At 41.2% G+C, this 18,991-nt stretch overlaps 2 protein-coding genes across 4 annotated transcripts; one reads left to right on the plus strand and one right to left on the minus strand.

The window, feature by feature from the left end:
• Window positions 1-1,981, plus strand: TfIIEbeta (transcription factor IIEbeta). The gene is made up of 4 exons (XM_043431225.1): window positions 1-190; window positions 447-708; window positions 788-997; window positions 1,292-1,981. Exons 1-4 carry the CDS (start codon window positions 129-131, stop codon window positions 1,610-1,612), a joined length of 855 nt encoding a protein of 284 aa, XP_043287160.1. The 5' UTR covers window positions 1-128; the 3' UTR covers window positions 1,613-1,981.
• Window positions 1,766-15,732, minus strand: LOC122417595 (ras-related and estrogen-regulated growth inhibitor). 3 transcript variants are annotated; one of them, XM_043431228.1, is made up of 7 exons: window positions 15,351-15,732; window positions 11,886-12,011; window positions 11,690-11,803; window positions 5,635-5,691; window positions 4,294-4,367; window positions 2,935-3,201; window positions 1,766-2,658 (listed from the first exon to the last, which is right to left on the minus strand). In XM_043431228.1, exons 3-7 carry the CDS (start codon window positions 11,784-11,786, stop codon window positions 2,503-2,505), a joined length of 651 nt encoding a protein of 216 aa, XP_043287163.1. In that variant the 5' UTR covers window positions 11,787-11,803; window positions 11,886-12,011; window positions 15,351-15,732; the 3' UTR covers window positions 1,766-2,502. The 3 variants fall into 3 exon arrangements, with proteins under 3 accessions (XP_043287163.1, XP_043287161.1, XP_043287164.1); XM_043431226.1 differs by lacking the exon at window positions 11,886-12,011 and having other exon boundaries at window positions 15,351-15,731; XM_043431229.1 differs by lacking the exons at window positions 11,690-11,803; window positions 11,886-12,011; window positions 15,351-15,732 and adding an exon at window positions 10,863-10,920.
• Between the last annotated feature and the right edge of the window lie 3,259 nt (window positions 15,733-18,991).

Below are 18,991 nucleotides of genomic sequence, written 5' to 3' on the forward strand. Positions count from 1 at the left end.
TGTCGGCCAACGGACTGATCACTGATCACTGTGTCAGTCTTAACCACTGTCGTGTAGTAGATCGTATTGTTGCTTTTTATCACAAGTTAATTGTTTAAGAAATCTAGTAAATTTTCAAATTCACAATCATGGATCCAGCCCTTTTAAGAGAGCGAGAGCTCTTCAAAAAACGAGCTCTCACAACACCGACGTAAGTAACATGAAAAACTTTGCGATCATAACCTCAAAACAAAATAATTTACATATTCTTTATTACTCCTGTTTTTGAAGTTTATTGCTACCAAAATGCCAAGCTACTCATTATTCGTTCCAATTGCGAGAATATAACCTACAATTTTCGAACTTGAAAAGTAATGTTTTTCTGACAAAAACCACTAAAACAAACCATCACTTGTGAACAATTTTGTGTTTAAATCTCGCTCTTACAATTCATATTCCTTCAACAGAGTTGAAAAGAAAAAACGAGAACCGGAAAAAGAAAGTGTCCGCGATGAGCCGAGAAAGAAACCAAAGGTTTCATCAGCGTCTTCCGCGCCAAAATTGGACATTGTCAATTACAAGACAATGTCAGGCAGTTCGCAATATAAATTTGGAGTCCTGGCTAAAATTGTGAAACACATGAAAGCACGACATCAGGATGGGGACGATCATCCATTGACACTGGAAGAAATACTGGACGAAACTAATCAGTTGGATGTTGGCTCAAAGGTACGAGTTTGAAATCTGAGAAATATCCCATCATAGAAGACTTTTCCATAGAAATTGGAATTATTTTTTTTTCCTTCAGGTTAAACAATGGCTACAAACGGAAGCTTTACTAAAAAATCCCAAAATCGAAGTTTCCCCGGATGGCAGATTTTCTTTCAAAGCCATGTATAAAATAAAGGATAAAAAATCATTGTTGCGGTTATTGAAGCAACAGGATTTGAAAGGTTTGGGAGGAATTCTGATGGAAGATATACAGGAAAGTTTACCGCTTTGCGACAAACACTTGAAAGTAAGTTGTCCTGTAGAAAAAAATCTTTATTATACAGGAATGTTTTGGAAAAATCATAACTTACTGGCAATCTTTCAAGTAAAACAGTATTTTTCGAAAGCAAAAATTTCTGCCAAAAGTTACTATCAAAACTAAAAAATCACCATGAATTTCCTTCGTACGTTGAGGTAATCTTAACGACCAAAACTAAGTCTGGACTTTTCGTCAAATTCGTTACAAAATATCTTTTTTGAAAAGGTAATTAGATATTTTTAGCAAGGTGACATCTAATTTTGATTGTTTTCCTTGTCTCAGAGTCTCCAAAATGAGATATTATTCATAACGCGACCGTTGGATAAGAAGAAAATAGTATTTTACAACGACAAAACGGCGCAATTCCCGGTAGACGAAGAGTTCCAAAAATTGTGGCGAGCAGTGGCGGTTGACGCAATGGATGACCAAAAGATCGACGAGTATTTGGAGAAGCAAGGAATCCGTTCGATGCAAGATCACGGACCTAAGAAGCCGGTTCCTCTGAAACGAAAGAAGCCGAACAACAAGAGGAAACACTTGAAAAAGCCTCGCGACAACGAACATTTGGCTGACGTTTTGGAAAATTACGACGACAACAAGTAGTAGAAATTTTATTCGGTGAGCCGAGAAACAATAAGTCGAGGGAAAAAGAGGAAAAATATAGGAACAAATTGAAGCTGGAAAAGGGCCATGACGCCGAAAAACTTGCAGATTATTTCTGTCACCGACCAACATTATTCCAGTGTACGTACGACATAGACGTGAAAAATTCGTTTATTTCGTCAATGATCCACCGTTCGAAAGAATCGTGGTTACAACACATTTGGCTAACAATAAATAAATTCGTTTGTAAGCTCTCCTGGAAGCGAGACGAGACTCGAAGCTTCGATTTCCATTCCTCGAATCACGAGCAACGACCAAGAGAGCAATAATAAAGTGAACGAGTCACGTTTTATCCGAAGTACAAAATAACTGGGTATTTTAAATTCATTATTATTTCGAAACACTTATTACCTACGCTTGAAACTCGAATAAATAACGGCGCGAAAACAAAGGAAGATAACAACGTAATCACACGTTGCTTCTATCAGCAAAATTGCCTCGATTTTCGACTTGTTAGAAAGTCAATTCGATCCCGAGCCTGTTAACAAACATTTCAAAACCACGATGAGAGAGAAAAACTTTTGTTTCGATCGAAGCTCAACATTATCGTTACTCCGCGAACGAATTGAAAATATTTTCAAAAAATTCGAAAGTTACGAAAAGTTGGATTCTTTGGCAATCGCGATTTCAATCGTTCCGATCGAATCATAACTGTTTCGGATGAGAAAAAGCGTTTTTCTTATAAAATTAAAAAAACGCTCGAACCCAGAACCACTTCATAGCGGTTGCGTCCCTCATTGAAAGAAAACAAATGAAAATTATTGTTTCACCGTGACAATCTCGTAGGCTTCGCCATTTCTTCCGCCCTTTTATCTTTCCTTTTTTATTAGCTAATCCTTCGGTAGTGCCGAATCACTCTTTCCTCGGGAATAAGCTCTCGTCGCTTTGCTGCCCAACATCCGGTCCAACAGCGACTGTTTATTGCGCCTTCTCGCTGCCAGTACCTCGCGACATAACTCGTGAAATGATTCAGCCACTTGAGCAACCTGAAAGCAATTTTTCATAAGCTTTTTACTCTCTTTAAAACTCAGCTTTTCTTTGCGAAAGAATTTACAAATCTTCATCCGCAACAACTTTGAACAAATTTCTTGACAATTTTAGTCAATTTAAATCGCTCGAATTCACATTTTCATTGCAATCGTTGCAACCAGTAACCAAAAGTTTTCAAACCCGAAGAATCAAAAATATCGAAAAAATCCTCCAATTATATTCGTATTTAGGAACCACGAAAATGTTGAAATGAACAAATTTAACGTTCTTACCTGTTCGGCGGCGGTTACTTCGCTGAACCAGCATTCGAAGTCTTTCGCAAGTATTTCCCCTTCTTCGGCGCTCACCTGTCTGAGGTGTACCATGTCAGCCTTGTTGCCGACGAGAGCGAGCGGCATTGCGGCTTCAGGATCGGCGACGGCGAGCGCTTGTTTCGCTTTTCTTACGAAATTGAACGAGCCTCTGTCCGTAATCGAGTAAACGAGCAGCAGACCGTCCGCCCATTGCAGGCTCTCGGTCGTCGGTAACTCATCTTCGCTCTGATTCCAATCATTCAATATTTTCAATGACCAATCGACAACGAGTATGAAAGTCTCGATTCCAAGCATTTTCAATCATATTTTTCATTAATGCACAGTTTCATTCATAAATCATTCAATTAGATTTACTCAATCGAATCGAATTAATTATTCAATTTATTCGAAGCTATGAATTCAAAGTTTTCATTTGAGCGAATATCAAGTGAAAAATATGATTGAAAATCCTCACACAATTGAGACTTTTATGTTTGACGATTTCGAACGAAATCATCGAAAAAGCACACAAAATCAGCCTTTCGCAATATCGAGTTATCGCGAAACGAACTTTGCGTTAATGAAAGTAGTTCATTTGCTTGCCAAAACGAACGCGATTTTAAAAAATCAATAACATGCAAAATGAAAGGGATTTCGATCGCGAATGACTAGGGTCGAGAGAGAAGAGGTAATGAAATGGAAAAAAAGCTTTGGAATTACGAGTCGTTTGCTCGATAAAACAAGCATTTTTTAGGATTATTTTCGCCATCGTTATTATCGAATAATAAAAATAACGAATTGCTCTGACACAAAATCCATGAAGCTCTCTTCCACGAGACCGTCGTGAGCTTTGAAATTTACCTGAAAAAATCGTCAGCAATGGAAAAGGAAAGCAAAAAACGGCGGGAGGGTGAGGGGGGGGAGGCGAATGGATTTGAATAAGTAGAAAGTAAAAGTACGTAAAGCGCCAAAACATTTTAATATTCGTTCCAAGCACCGGGATTAAATCAATTGAAAATAATGTTATTATGAAAAACTTGAGCCTCGGACGTTGTTGCTCGAATAATGTTATATCAAAGAGGGTTGAAAATGCACTTATTCTATTAGCTGAGCGAGAATAAAAGGCTCGCCGGTGAGTAAAAACACGTAAAAGGTATGTGCACTATAATGAAACTATACTCGGTCTCATTATCTCTTTAGTACAATGAGTAATTAAAGCGAGTGCGTCTTGTATCGAAACGAGATTGAAGACGAGTGTTTGGCGAATGAAATGATTGGAAAAATAGAGAGTAAAAGAGAGAGAGAGAGAGAGAGAGAGACTTTTGCGTATATATTCACCTTTGGGCACGAATCTAGAATCTCGAAGAGAATTGGTTCTCCGTCAACCAACACCTCGTGTTTGTATCGGTTCTCTGCGGGGGGGAAGGGGGGACAATTAATCGATTAATTAGCATGTGTTATCGGTCGTTGTGACGCGGTTCGATGATTCGGCCAATAAATTCATTGTGAGAATCTAATGGCGATCTATTATTCGTTCCGATCAGTAAAATCAGTATTAATGAGATGGAAATGTTGTTATGTGCGCTTGATCCGATGAAATTTCGAGATACTTGTTGCGAAATAAAAGCGAGATAAAAATAAAGAGGTTCGGAGTAATTGCTCACTTAAATACTAATAATGCAATCAGTGACAGAAATCGTTGGCTCGTTTAGCCTCATTTTCATCGCAGTTTCATCTATCTATGTGTTAATGTGTACACGAGGAAGAAACGAAGATTGCAGATGAACGGAACATCTCCGAGGGGAAGCCCCGAGAAAGCTCGAAACAATTAGCCACCAAAGGTCAATTTCGTATTAGCATGTTTTTCGGGCTGACGAAAGACTCCGCGAGTAGCCAAAAAATATTCGAGGAAAAGTGAGGCGGGAGAAAAAACGGCGGCTCGTGGAAAATCAATGTCGCGCTCGCCGTGAATCGTGTCCAAGTGTCAAATTCGTCGAAGACGAATTTAGACCAGACAGAAGCGCGTTTGAACGAACCCCGCGGCCGCGAGGAAAGACGACGTTACTTCGCCAACCACCGCTCCGCGGACGTTCCTCGGACCCGCTCTTTGGCACTTTTTCAAATTCACTGATCGTGTCGTCACTCGCACTTGGTCGTCTTCCTCGCCACCGAACACGACAGCCTCGTATTACGAATCCAAAACATTTGTGACTAATCATGTTTTCTTTGCTTTCTTAAAATCTGTCGAAATTTTCGGAAATTTTGCTTTATTTTTACTGCTCTTAGTCACTGCTCCAATGTTTTTTGTCAATTTTTTTTTTTATCTATTCGAAGAGCGCGGTCGGTGCAACGACGTCTGAAACATTTGTAACCCCAAAAACTTGGTCGGTGGAGTCGGCTTCTCAGGTTTTCCCCTTCACAACCGGCATCAAGGCCCCGCAACACGATTCTCACAGTTGTTTACAAATTTTTAGACTACCAAAATATTCGGCCAAACTGTTGGCAAAAGCCCCGCCGCGGACTTTCCAAGTTATCCCCCGACCCGTTCGCGACTCCAGAACCTCGTGAAACATTGAATTTATTAAAAAACAACTCGGAAGCATCTAAAATAGTATTTATACTTTTATCCCCCGAGTTCTAATACCGTAGAAAAATACTCATAAAAATAGAAATTCTTACCCGATTGATGATCGTATTCTCCGATGTAACGCCTCGTCAGAAATCTTACAGTGAGCGCTGGAAAATCAGAGGAAAACATTATTTCACGGGGTTTCATGAATCTGCTGATCGATTGATCGCTACAAAAAGGAGGACTCTCTCCTTTCAATTTTATTCGAATGAATTTTCGGTACAAAAAACACTCCGAGTTTCGTCTGTTTGAAAAATCATTTTAAAATGATATTGATTTGTGAAAAAATCGATAATTTTTCGACGTAATTGCCGCAATAAATTCTTCTGACGAAATAAAATCATGAAATGTTCTTAGAACGAGAAAAATGAAAAATGTTGCGAGATTTTAGCGTAATTAATGGGGGACCAAGAAACTGGAGATAACGAGAAAGTATCTAAGATTGATTTCGGTGGGCACTGAGTCGCGGTGATTCTCAACAAGTAAGTTCCCCCCGCGCGGCGGCTCTCTCGTTCCAATGTTGGAAACTACCGTTTTAATGGGTTTACTCAGCTCGCGGCGGAGCTGAGGCGGTTTGCTTGCATATATAATGCGTCCGTTACACGTGTCCAAACAGTGAAATTTCCTGGATATTATACGATTTCGAGAAACTCCTCGCGTGTGGTCCGGCTGCAAACTCTCCATTGCGAATCCGCACGAAGCGATTCGGTTTTTTCGATATCATTGACAGCAGCGAGGGTCGAGGATTTTCAATGAAAGAAAAAAAAACCCAGTAGCTTTGTTGAAGTACGAATTGAGAGAAAGAAAAGGGAGAAATGAGAGAAAATAAGCAGCAGCAGAAGGAGAAGAAGAAATGGAAGCGAAGAAGAGAACTTTGAGATATTTGTACTACCGGAAGTTGAACAAAAAGAGTGGAGTTTAGAGTAGTAAAAAGTTTGCGGAAGTGCGAGCTGATCCACGAGAAACCAAAGCGAGGTGGAATACGCGGCTGAAGTTTCGAGAAGAAGTTAGGAAAGAAGCACGGAAAAGTTACGCGTCGGTATGCCTCGCAACCGGAAGTGGCTCGAACCTTCGCTACGAAAACAATGATAAACAATCCTCTCTCGAAATAATTGTTGAGTATAACAAAGTCCGATGAATGCTCGATCGAGCGAGCCAGTGAAAAATTGGCCGGAATCGTTGCGAAACATTTATTCGCCATGGAAAACTGGAATCGAGAATAAAATAAATGAAAGAAACGCGCGATCGAATAAAATCGCGCGTATCGACATCGGAGACTCGGAAACTCGAGATACTCGACACAGCCTAGTGACCCGCTTCGTCGAGTGTGTACCGCACTATTTTTATACCAACGAATCTGCCACGAAAACCACGTACCGCAAACTGCAATTCTCTCTCTCTCTCTTTTTATGCGTGCTTTCTTGTGCGCTTATTATCCGCTCGTTCCTACATTATTCGGAGAGTATATTGGAGCCTTCGAGTTCTGGAAAAGTCCGGAGCTACACGTAAAATCTCGAGTTAATTCGCATCATTTCTTTTCCAACATCGTTCGCGAATTATCAGCTTTTACTTTTGGAGGATCCCCAATTTTTTCGTGCACGTTGATCGCGCGCGCCAATGAACTCTCCACTCGCTCATTGAACCTCGCGGAACTTCCGAGAGCGATTTTGCTCGTTACACGGCTCCGGAGAGTCCGAATTTATTCAAAGAACTAAAAAAAAACGCCCGTAACGAAAGTCGACAGTTCGGGAAGCAGAGCGAGTTCTCGAGCGAACCCGTCCGCCGGATCTGCCGGGCGCCCGAAATCCGAGTTTTTCCGTGTCAAACTTCCTCGCGTTTGTTTCTCTTCGCGAGCGCAATTTGTCTACCAAGTCCCAAAGCGTCGTGAACCGCGGTATTCGCCTGATTGCTCTTGACGGAAAAAAGTAAAATCCCCAAGCCCGAACATTGACGATCGAGCAATAAAATATTGAAGTACGATCCAGTTTCCAAATTCCAGTTTCCAAATCAAGCGTTCGCGGCTAAGAAACATTATTGCATGCGTGAAAGCGTACCTAGCAATCAATCATCATTAATATTCATTGAATGGGATGTTTCTATTAGGAGTATCCGCGCGTACAATGAAGACGTCTAATCAAGAAGCACTTCATCAGTGTAGAGGCGGCGCGGTTGTGTGCGAAATGAGACTGGCATGTCAATGTGGATCGGCTGTTTGTCGTATATTCACGTGTACACGCGTATACATTATTTGAGGGATGTTCGAAGAGAGAGAGAGAGAGAGAGCTCGGATGTTTCTCTCCCGGTCTGAGTCTGAGCCGCGCGTCTGTTTTGTTGCATTCCTGGTGTGCAGTCCCCGAAATGCACTTTGACTGTGCGTCTCTTTCCGTCGGTGCGCATCCTAGAAACACCGAGGAAATTCCAGGCCGGATGTAGACTAAATATTTGAGCGAATCCTCGGGCGTCTGAACGACGAAGACGACGTCGAGGATCGTGGACGGGACGCGGAGCATTTCGTGGTGGGGTTTGCGCTCGGGAGAATTTCCCTCGGTTTTTATTAAAATATTCGTACTTTTGTGGCTCGGACGAACGCGAGGGCGTTCGTCCCTTTTCAGTGATTGTTGTAAAGCGCGTCAGGCAATTATTGATTTCTAAACTCCGTTGGGCTTGTTTGTAGGAAAGATTGACTGGCTCGATTGTTGGTCCACGTACGCAACGAGGGGGGGCAGGGCGATGCCGCTGGAAAAGCATCGACGCGGTCTCTGCGTAGAAGCACAGAAGTTTGGTAACGAAGAGAGGAACGCGAGCGAGAATTTCTCTCTCCGGTCTGTCGTTATAATTAACAGGAGAGGCACGAGAGGAGGAAGGCCGCGTTTTCGCACATACACGATCCACTACGTCATCCGATTATACATGCAGCCCGCGTGTGACGCTCTCGCGTCGCCTGTAAAACGTCGGTGCGGGGGAGCAGCGGCAGAGGAGCCAGCCCCGAAGGGGATGGCTGACTATAATTCATGTCGAAGATAATGCGTTATCGGGACGAAGGAAAGTACGAGCAGGGAGGCACAGCAGGGCGACAAGAGATTGCGAGAAATCTACGAATGCATCGAAACTCGCATACCTTTTTCTCTTTCCTTCGCTCGCTCTTTCTATTTCTCTTGTTTTCGCGGTCTATTCGTTGCTCCAGCGGAGAGCAACGAGAATAGAGCTCGCGCCAAGTGCTTGCTCCGCGCGGTATTGAGACGTGCTCGAGTCTCGAAATACATCATCGAGCTCCGGGAATGCGTGACTAGCTTCGAGGATTCCGCTACACACTTTTCAAACATTCCCGTACCTCCGGATCTCTCTCGCGCTCGCTCTCGGCGACTCCGTTTTTCATTTTTCGCACTCTCGTTCGCGTACCTCCTTCATTAATGTATCGTGATGAAATATTGGCGGAAGAGAAACGGAGCCCGAGAGAGGGAGGGAAAGAGAAAACACTTTTTTCCCCGGACGTCAGACCGCTCGTTTACTCCGACTACTTCGCTCTTTTCTACGCCGACACTTTGGACTCGAATTATCGCGATTTTCAAGCTAGTTCGTGCAAGAAACGATTTTCTTAAGAAAGCCTTGAAGAAAGTCTGCGACGAAATTCGAGACGGTTGTCTTACTAGTAATTAAGATAAATTACGTTAAAGATTTTTAACGAAATTGGTAATGAGCACTCGTATAACGTCACATTTGCTCTTATTTCGACACTTTGCTTCTTCTTCCCTTGGCCCATTCCTGTCACAGCCTTCTGTCATTTTATCGACCCTTTTTTTCTGTCCATTTCCCTCTGTGCTTTCTCTTCGCCCTCTCCAGAGCGATTTTTTTTAAGCCAGAGACGGCTTGTCATTTCATTCGCCATGCGAGATAAGTTGAAAAAATTTATTTACAATTTCGAATGAATATAACTCTGACGTTAATTTAGGTGATTATGTCTTTAATTAGGATGTTAAAATCGAGCGAATTTAGACACCAGTGAAATATGATCCTACGAAATGAACTACGACGAAATAAATACGATCCTACGACGCAGAATTAAATGGAATAATGATTATCGGAGTATCTGGAAATTTGATTCGCGTTTGCATGTCATTGCACGGGGAAACATACAAATTCAATTGGATATCGTTCGTGCTGGAATATTTATTCGAGCTCTCACGTTTATCGCGACTTTGATTAATCGGCGGAATTATACGGAGTAAAAATTAGGGTAAATATGCGGCTCGGGCGGTGATTAATGCGGAGAATCTTTTATAGAATCGGAAGCTTGTTATCTTGCTGTCAGATCGGAATCGCGGGACGGATTAAGGCCGGGCGGGCTTCTTGTGCATAAATTTCGTATTTAATCGATAAATTGTTGCAAGCATTTTCAATAATTCTCTCTCCCTTTGGAGCTAGCGAACTCGAGACGTAAATTCAAGTGAATTATGATTTTTGCCTCGTCAGCGAATCAACGTGCACACCAAAATGGCGAAACAGCTGTTGAAGCAACGCGAGGCTTTTGACGCCTCCACCGAAAATATACTCGCGCGTTAAACTGCGCGCCCTTCGCGGTTTTTCCTCTCTTCCCCTCGTCACGGTCTTCGACGCGCGGAGGAGCAACCGGAGCAGGATGATCTCGCGGGGAGCAAAAGCGTTGATTTCACGCGCGACCGGAAATCGCTGCCGGGGTGTCGACCGATGGTCGAGCTTCCGGGCTCGCTTCTTCACTCTCGCGCAGAGGGCCGAGCAGTTCGGTTATATTTGTAAAAGACAAGATGACATTAATCTGGATGAAGCAATGGGGAGGCATCGGTTCTGCCAAGGACTCGCGCGACGAGAGTTGGGAAAACCGGGTGCGCGTGCCAGGTTTCGCGAAGACGCGAGCAGCTCCGTTGGCTCCCTTTTGTCTCTTGTTTTCCTACCGGGCCGCTCGCGCAGGCAACACTTTCGTTCCATAATCGCGCGATCCGTTTTGCACAGAATGTGGAACGACTTTTCGCTGAGGAAATGCGCGCCGCGCATTTTCGTAACCGTTTCGCCCCGAATCCTTCGAGATTTTCGTTGAAAAACGAACAAACGAAGTCGTCGAAAAATGAGAATGAAAAGTCTGCGATCGAGGAACCCGCGAATAGATTTAAATGAAACGCCGCTCGTTTTATTCCACGAAATTGGCGAGCCTCGCGCGCGGGATTTTCCTCGAGATATCTTTTTCACGTCGGTTAAGTCGGGGAGCGCGAGCCGAGCGTGTCTCTAATAATTCAAGTTCGTGTACCGTAAGCCAGAAAGTTGTGTCTGCTTGAGCGTTGTTTCCTCATGAGTTATCGAATCTTCTTTTACTTCATCTCGTTTTACGTCTTCTTCTTCTTCTTCTTCTTTATTTTTGCCCCTCCCTCAACACGCGTTTCTATTCCGGACGTGAGAACGAAAAATCCGGGGCTACTCGATATAAGATTGGCCGAACGATTTACCGAATGATCCTTTGAGAAAAAACCGCCGCGAACGTAGGCGTACGAGGAATTCCGCGGTGTATTTATATACACGACTCCAAAAATTCGTTATTTTCCTTCCCCCCGGGACCATTTTTATCACCTCGTTTCCTTATTTTTTTCGAGGCGTATTCCCAAAAGAATTTCCAACAATGAAAATTATTGGCCTATACCAAATCTGGCTTTTTGTTTACAAAAATTCATATTTCGAGGAGAGAAAAGCACAAAAGTTTCGCTCCAACGATAATTCAACCGAATTAAACGGTTTCCATTATTATTCATTTACCGTGATGAGCTGCAACGCTTTTTCTATATTCCTTTCAGTTTCTTTATGTTCGACAAACCTTTCCGGGCTCGAGGCATCAGATTTTGTGTATACGCGGAGCCCGTACACGCTCTATTTTCGTCATAACGTTACGTTTTACTCTCAACGCTCGCTTCGAGTCTGTGTAAGAGAGAAAACTCTCCTCCGTTTCTCGCCCTTTCTCCATTCGCGGTCTGTCCCTCGTCTCGTAGAGCGAGGAATGACTCTCGCCGAGCTCTCATCTCTCGCGAGAAATACCGAAGGCTGTTTTATATCTCGACGTTTAAAGTTGGATGTAAAAGCACTCACCGCTCTTTCCGACTCCGGGAGCACCGATCACCGCCACCTTTACCTCGCACAACGAGCTCTTCTTCCTCCGTATACCCCTGATCGCATTCGACGTCATGTTCCGGGCATTTGGAACTGTCAATCAACAAAATTTCCGTCACCATTATTTTTGCACGCCGAGCAACGCGATTATTCCATAAAAACAATTAATATTTACTTTCGATCGGTAAACCAGCTTGGAATGTCAAACGAAATACAGAAAGTGCGACGAGAGCCGAATTTTTCTCAAAACTCGCGTCCGCAGCCACGTTTCAAAAAATTTTTATTCCGCCTTCCTTCTTCCCTGAGTAACAGAGAGATTTTATATATTTGTAACCGAAGTTACGGTTTCTTAATATTTTTGCCGAGAAAACGACAAAGCGACAGAATTGTTCCTTCGTTGAACGAACCCAACAGTCTGCCGTTCGAATTAAAAAAAAAATATGTTTGAATGCGCTCAATCTACTCAGTTTCTGCGAAGATTCGAAAAAAAAAATCGGTGGCGAATATCCTCGGCTACGATCGTCGACCCGAAGGGACGTTTTCGATCGAGCGATTCTCGTGCGAAATATTTAAAAAAAACGTTTTGGAAGAAAAGATATATATTTTGAAAATTATTTGTGTTTCGCATTTGCGAAACGTCCGAGTGGAATCAATGGTTTTTCGACGTGAATAAAATCTCCTCCGTTGAACATTCCTCGTGCTCTTTAAAAGCAACTGATGAAATGTTCCCGAAGGAAAGGAGAGTCGCGATAGCAGTTGAGAAAAAAAAGCGATTGAATGACATTCATAGAGAAAAAGGGAGCGAAGAAGCGCAGGGAGAGGCTTCACTCCCGGCATGCTCTTTTCCAATCCAATCTGTATTCTATTTCGAGGAGTCGCCGGTAGAGGAGCCGCCGGCTGCTCCGTGTCGTGAGTGCATTCGAAAATCTAACGCGCCACTTCTTTCCTCCTTTATTCTCTGGCTGCTCGCCTGCTCCTTTTCTTTCTACCGGTGAGTGCAGTCACCCGATCGCTTCGCCCAGTCAGTCGAAAGGTCGCAGCAGCTCGAGCTCCGGCCGGGGTCGGCGAGCGCATCTCGGGGAAAATGAAATTCACCTCAAAGAAGAATCCGCACTGAGGAAAGTTAAAAAATCAAATTTATTAAAGGTCGAATGAAAAAATGCTTCTTGTCGGCAGCTTTTATCTCCGAGCTGGGAAACGCTGGCTTGAAATCCATTGAAAATTCGTATCGTAGAAGAAAATAAAGGAATCAAAGTGGACGGGGAAAGAGCCGGACAATCGAACATCGACGCGATGAATGTCGACAAAAAATGTGGAGCAGGTCGCGATGACCAAAGTGCGAATAAATCAATCGAGATATCAGCTCGAGGAAAATCTCGGTTTGGTAAGAGTTTGAAAAATGTCTGAGAAAATGTCTGTGAAAGCAACCGCGAGACTCGACTCGCTATGATAAGAACTTTATGGACCGAGAGTCGACATGACGGGAACAAGTTTATATATAGATCGAGGAAACTACAGGACGTCGGAGATCGCGTGGCAACTTGAGCATATAATATACAGCACCGAAAGGCTATTACAAAAGTTTGACCGTAACTTTCGCAAATTGGTAGGTGCACTCGTGGTCTGCTAAAATAACGTCACAGCTACGCCTGTGTAAGTTGCACTTTATATTGCTCCTCTGGTACTTCCTCGCGATGGAGAAATCGCCAGGATGCTCGAACCTTTCCAATATTCAACTAAACACATGTAACTCGAGCGTGCTAACTCGTCGCAGGCTCGTTTGTGCGTCGAAGATGGCGACGTGTACGTCGACCTCGTTCAATTTCATATTTTCATTGTTCCGAGTTCCTCGATCTATTCGCAGACTCAAAACAATCAAGCGTGCGACGAATCACGAACGTTGTCTCTCCCAGTTTTGTCGATTGAAGGGCAAACGCTCGAAGCGAAGGTCAAAACCTGTCATTTTTGTAGCCGCAAGCTCGATCTTTCTTGACGCCTTCAAACACGAATATTTTCTCACTCGTGACCATATAATTTCGATTATTGATTTTGCACCAATCGAACGTTTCTTTACAGAGTTTTCTCAAGTCGGAATATTTTTTAATATCTCCTGGTAGGAGCGAATTGTCAAAATTTTCGCGACTTTTGTTATCTGAATAAAAAATCTCCTCGCGACCGACGATCGACTATGAAGCATGGCTCGTTGAAGCGGATTTAACAACACACAGAACGCGATGCACGCGCTTTTGCGGCGAAAAATCAACGTCGTATTAACGAAATTCCTGGAGAATTTATCGGACGTTGTTCGAATACCATTCCGGGAAAAGCGGCGAATAGGAATTGAGAAAAACGTACGTGAATTCTGGGAATTTGAAAAAAGACGTATTGAAGCCGATTCTTGAACTTGTACGAGAAATATTTTTCTGTACATATTTTTCAAGGTCCACTCTTTCGTCGAGGTTCGAAAAGTGGACAAACGCTGAATTATCTCGTAAGCAAACGGTTCGTAAAGAAAAAACATCAATGTTGACACTGACATTCATATTTTGAGAGTCTCAAAAAAAATACAGAAAAATATGAGAAAATGGCATTTTTCTCGAAACACTATTTTCGAATGCGAACGTGATTTTCCAAGAAACACTTTATGGACTGATTACAAACATCTCAAGATCATTAACGATTATTCAGAATCTTTACTTTTCGATTGTTACGTAAAAACGTAAAAAAAAATTTTTCACCTATTTTGTATACTGAAGTTTAAATTCTCCCCCATTTTTTTTTAGAAAGAAGAAATTTCGGCTCATTTTCGATTCATAGATTGCAAATGTATCAGCCTCGAGCGCCGCGAAAAAAATGTCATAATCTGCCCGCGGTCATGCCTTTGTTTACGACTTTACGATTTTTACCGTACTTTTTTCCGAATCCTCTCAACATCTGAGCCCTGTGCATAGAAAAAAATGTCAAAACTTTGCTATTTCATTCACGAATTCTAGAAATTCACCGATTTCGCACTGGATTCCCCTTAAAAAATATAGTCGTTGTAACAGCTACTTTCGAAATGATTCCAATATCAATTACGAAATTCATGGTTTGTTAGACGACTCTATCATTATAATGTCGACATCGGCAACGGCACTCCGATTGTAATATTAGTTTCGCTAGCCTCAGGGTACGTAAGAAAGGGTTTTACAGTGAAAATCCATTTCCATCAGTGCCTGAACTCCCGTCCCTACGAGCAAAGTCAACCCTTCGGAAAACACAGTCGATTTCACGCGTGCTTAACAACGCACAGACTCAATTGGCAATTAAGTTACATCGACACGCTCTCGCATACCACCGCGATGTTAGTTGCTGAGTGTGTGCCTTGCTTCTGTACATCGAAGATCTCGTTCGCATAACGGAGACGCAACCTTACCGTTAGGATGAGTACCGGAAACAGTGTCGAGCAGCGCGGTATGCACACGGAGAAATATTCTTATGATAATCTCATTATTGAAGCAGCAACAATTCGAAAAGAATCGAAGAAAACGAATTATTTCATAAAAATGCAATTTAATACGATTAATAGAACTCGATTCGTCGTTCTTTACTGTTGTCATCAGTTTTTTTTGGCGGTTTTACTTTGTTATGAAAAACTAACCTCGAATATTGATGTTCAAGGACAATTCCTGGAGGAACAGTATTTTCAGTTCTTTTGTTATCCTCTCTTGCGAAATAACCACGAGTTTTATTCACTTTCTCGTTCATGGGGTCAATAGCGTCATTCGAACAATTTTTTAATGCCGAATTCGAATCAGTCGACCGTCGAAGTGTTTTTGTTTTGTTTCTCAACTGTTCTCAACCGATTCTGTACGGGATTGTGTTTTTTTTCTTCGCTCGTTTAATTTGAAATGTCCGGAAAATTCACGCGTTGAAGAGACAGAAAAGTACACAGGCCTCCGAGCTCCGTGGCGTTTCTCAGACCGCGCTCGACTGTCTTTCCTCTTCCCTCTATGTACACTCCATTCTTCCTCTACTTGACTTGCCATCACGAATCACGAGCAATTCTTTTTTTACTCTCACGCTCAAGCTTCCCCTTTGCTCCTCGCTCGCTCCATCTTCACTCCTCCTTTTCTCTCTTCTTCGTCTTTTGCTGCTTTGATATTTAACGAACATATGGCCCCGTCCTCGGGGGGGGGGGGGGGGGGGAGAGACTCGACGACTCTGTCAGTTTTTCCCTCATTTCCACAGTCCTCTTCGTCGTTCCCTCGTTTGCAGTAATTATTAGCAAATTCATATTTCATTGGTCATTTCGTCTGTATGAAGACCATGATTCATCTTTTCCTTTCAGTTCTTATGAACTTTAAGGAAATTCAATAAATATTTTGAATCTTTTTTTCAAAGAGAGCGCAATGTAAACATAACAATTTATCAACTATTTTTAAATACAAAAACCAAACTATTAGAACAAACTCAATAAACCACTCCATAATCAGCTTTACTCGATATGGGACGAATTATTAATTAAATAAACTAATTTGACTATAATCAGTTTGATAAATCATTTCTTTTCACTGGCACTTTTCATGCTAAATTTTTTCAGTACGCGGTGCTTCGATCGTTGACAATTTGCTAATTGTGTTTCATCGAATTACAGAATTCAATTTTATCGATTTACATTCCATAAAAAATTTAATCTATCAGGCAGATCTCTACCTAACCAACAGAGGTTAGGAAGGAAACTTTAGTTAATTATAAAAGATATCAACTGTCATTTTTCCAAATTTTATATTTTTAAAAATTTATAAAAAACTCGTTATAATCAGTGAATGTCTTGAACGCAACATCATACACAACACTAAACGACTACGAACGATTTGCGAATAAAAAATTGAAACAATTTTTATGAATAAGGAGTTATTCAGGAGGGGGAAGGTAATTTTTGACATTTATTTTCTGAAAATTTATCAACCATTCCACAAATTAACCCTACACCTCATGTGTCTTTTTTCATACCCTCAACCTCATGACCGGGGTTTGAACACACCCCACTCTTTTTCTGCTTATAAATCCGGTCCTACGATGCTGAACTGACTTTATCCTACACCATTTTCTCCGTTTTTTTATAACGAAAAGAATGATGTACGATAAAACTAATTTCAATTGAATTTATATATAAAAAAATCCGTCGATAATCAGTCGATAATGTCGCTTGTTAGGACGGGAGCGTAGTTTGAAGTTCGCGTGGGGTGTGCTCACACCCCAGTCATGCGTTCTAGGGTTAAACATGGTATCGTGAAACCACTATGCCTTATTCGACAGCTTGTATAAAGGTATCCCCTTGTCTCTTCATGGATATTAAACGTATTATGTGATAATAAGTTTTCCAATAAAAATGTGATAAAAACGAAAAGTGACTATATAGATATACTAGGATGCATCTCGCGCGCTGAAGCGCGCGAGCGGTTTTTATTGCTTTTATTGCGACAGCGTCTTGAAGCCAACCTATTTCGGAGCAGTTCAATAAGAATAAACACGAGTACAGAGGGATGGCTCCATATTTTTCGATTTCTATAGGCATATTCTTCTACTATTTTCGATGCTAGGTCGACAGCTCCACAATTATCGATGTCTACACGAGTAAAAAATTACACCTTGGCTCCCCTCTGACTCCTAAGTGACTACTGTATGTCAAGTCTTTGAGTCCACGGTGTGGCCGATACTCGGCTACGGTTTGGCAAAAGTCTGGCGTTCCCAGATCACACTATCGATAGGTGTGTTTTTTCGAATTTTTGGAGCTTCCAAACATAGTTTCAGTCCATTGCAGGCTCTTTGGACTGCAAAAAATCTGAGAGTTTTTTGAAGAAAAAAATATATTGACCTTGAATTTTGTCTTTGTCCTTGGATAATCGTTGACCGAGTCGATTTATCGAAAAGTGATATCGGTCGTCTTTTATAGAGCGTTGAATTCTCTACAAAAATATGCCAAGAACTTTTTTTTTGGTATCTTATGGGAAATCGACAAGAGCGATGCGCGCTAACTTAATATTAATATTAAGGACTCATGTTTTAGCTGGTCTATTTTGATATTTAAACGAAACTTATGAGCTTGCTTTCGAACGAAAATAAAAAAATTTTTTTTTTATCACCCCAATATCTAATATTTTTCTATATGTAAGCTGTCTGTCACTTTTTGTGATTCAAAGAAGAGGAAATTTTTCTATTATAGAATTATGCCTTTCATTCCATATTACGGATATGTTATTAAGCTAATTTATTTCACAGGCACACAAAATAAAAAAGTTGGATGTGCGGCGGATACCGTAATACTTTTCCTACGTATTTTTAACCACCAAACCAATATTCGAGGTTAAAATTCAGATCCTGTGTACCATTTTTTCGATAACTTCAAAAAATGATGTTTGAGATCATGCCCACCACACGAGCGTTGAACAACTGAATTTTTTATCATGATAAGGGATTGGTGCTATTATATTCTCTCAAAATTGTTAGATTTAAAAATTAACATAACTAATCAATTTTTGTCCGTTGTAATTATCAATTATATAAAAAAATATATTATTAATAAAAATTTGACTAGTTAACTTTTTGATTTGGCAACTTTGTTGTTGGTGGAGAGATACATCTACCTTGCCAACAGTAAACTGATGGCTTGTCACTCACATATGACTTGATACACATAACCAACAATTTATTTGAATTTGAGGTTACGCCATTATTTGTGATTACAAATATTTTTGTTATCACAATATTTGTATAAATATGAACAAAAAACATCTTTCTATTAATTATACCGAGAAAGTATACACGCCTGTACAGTACCGATACACTAATGTAAGCACGTCATAACTAAACACGATATACGTCGATATACATAAACAGCTGATAGAGCGGTGTTGCCGATGTCGTACCGAACCTAGTATTCAACGACTTATCGTGAGCGATAATCGTAGTTAATTTATGATTTCATTCTTAAAGTTTCGGTGACCTGATATTTTTATAACGCCATTAACAAGATAAATGTTCAACGAATACGTATATGATTTAATTTTTTTATTTTTCCAGCATTTACGATCCCTTAAATTTGATTGAAAAATCACGATCCATTTACTGCCACTACGATGTCCAATTTTTAATACTTATTTTCTTGCTTAAATGTTCGGTAACCTCCCCTCAATTTTTTTTACCGTCATTTTCGAACATTTTTCTATGCTGTGTAAAAAAAATCAGATTTTTTTGCAGATTTTTAAATAGTGGCCATGATCTCAATTGCGCATACAC

This window comes from Venturia canescens, chromosome 10 (assembly GCF_019457755.1).
Source record: "Venturia canescens isolate UGA chromosome 10, ASM1945775v1, whole genome shotgun sequence".
Lineage (NCBI taxonomy): Eukaryota > Metazoa > Arthropoda > Insecta > Hymenoptera > Ichneumonidae > Venturia > Venturia canescens.

Bases quoted from the DNA above. Each gene is read 5' to 3' on its own strand.
- TfIIEbeta (XM_043431225.1), top strand. From the start codon at position 129: ATGGATCCAGCCCTTTTAAGAGAGCGAGAGCTCTTCAAAAAACGAGCT. The intron at 191-446 runs GTAAGTAACATG...TTCCTTCAACAG, and splicing joins CGAGCTCTCACAACACCGAC to AGTTGAAAAGAAAAAACGAG. The intron at 998-1,291 runs GTAAGTTGTCCT...TCCTTGTCTCAG, and splicing joins TTTGCGACAAACACTTGAAA to AGTCTCCAAAATGAGATATT.
- LOC122417595 (XM_043431228.1), bottom strand. From the start codon at position 11,786: ATGACGTCGAATGCGATCAGGGGTATACGGAGGAAGAAGAGCTCGTTG. The intron at 5,692-11,689 runs GTGAGTGCTTTT...CTGATTTTCCAG, and splicing joins TCCCGGAGTCGGAAAGAGCG to CGCTCACTGTAAGATTTCTG. The intron at 3,202-4,293 runs GTGAATATATAC...GATTGGAATCAG, and splicing joins TTCTAGATTCGTGCCCAAAG to AGCGAAGATGAGTTACCGAC.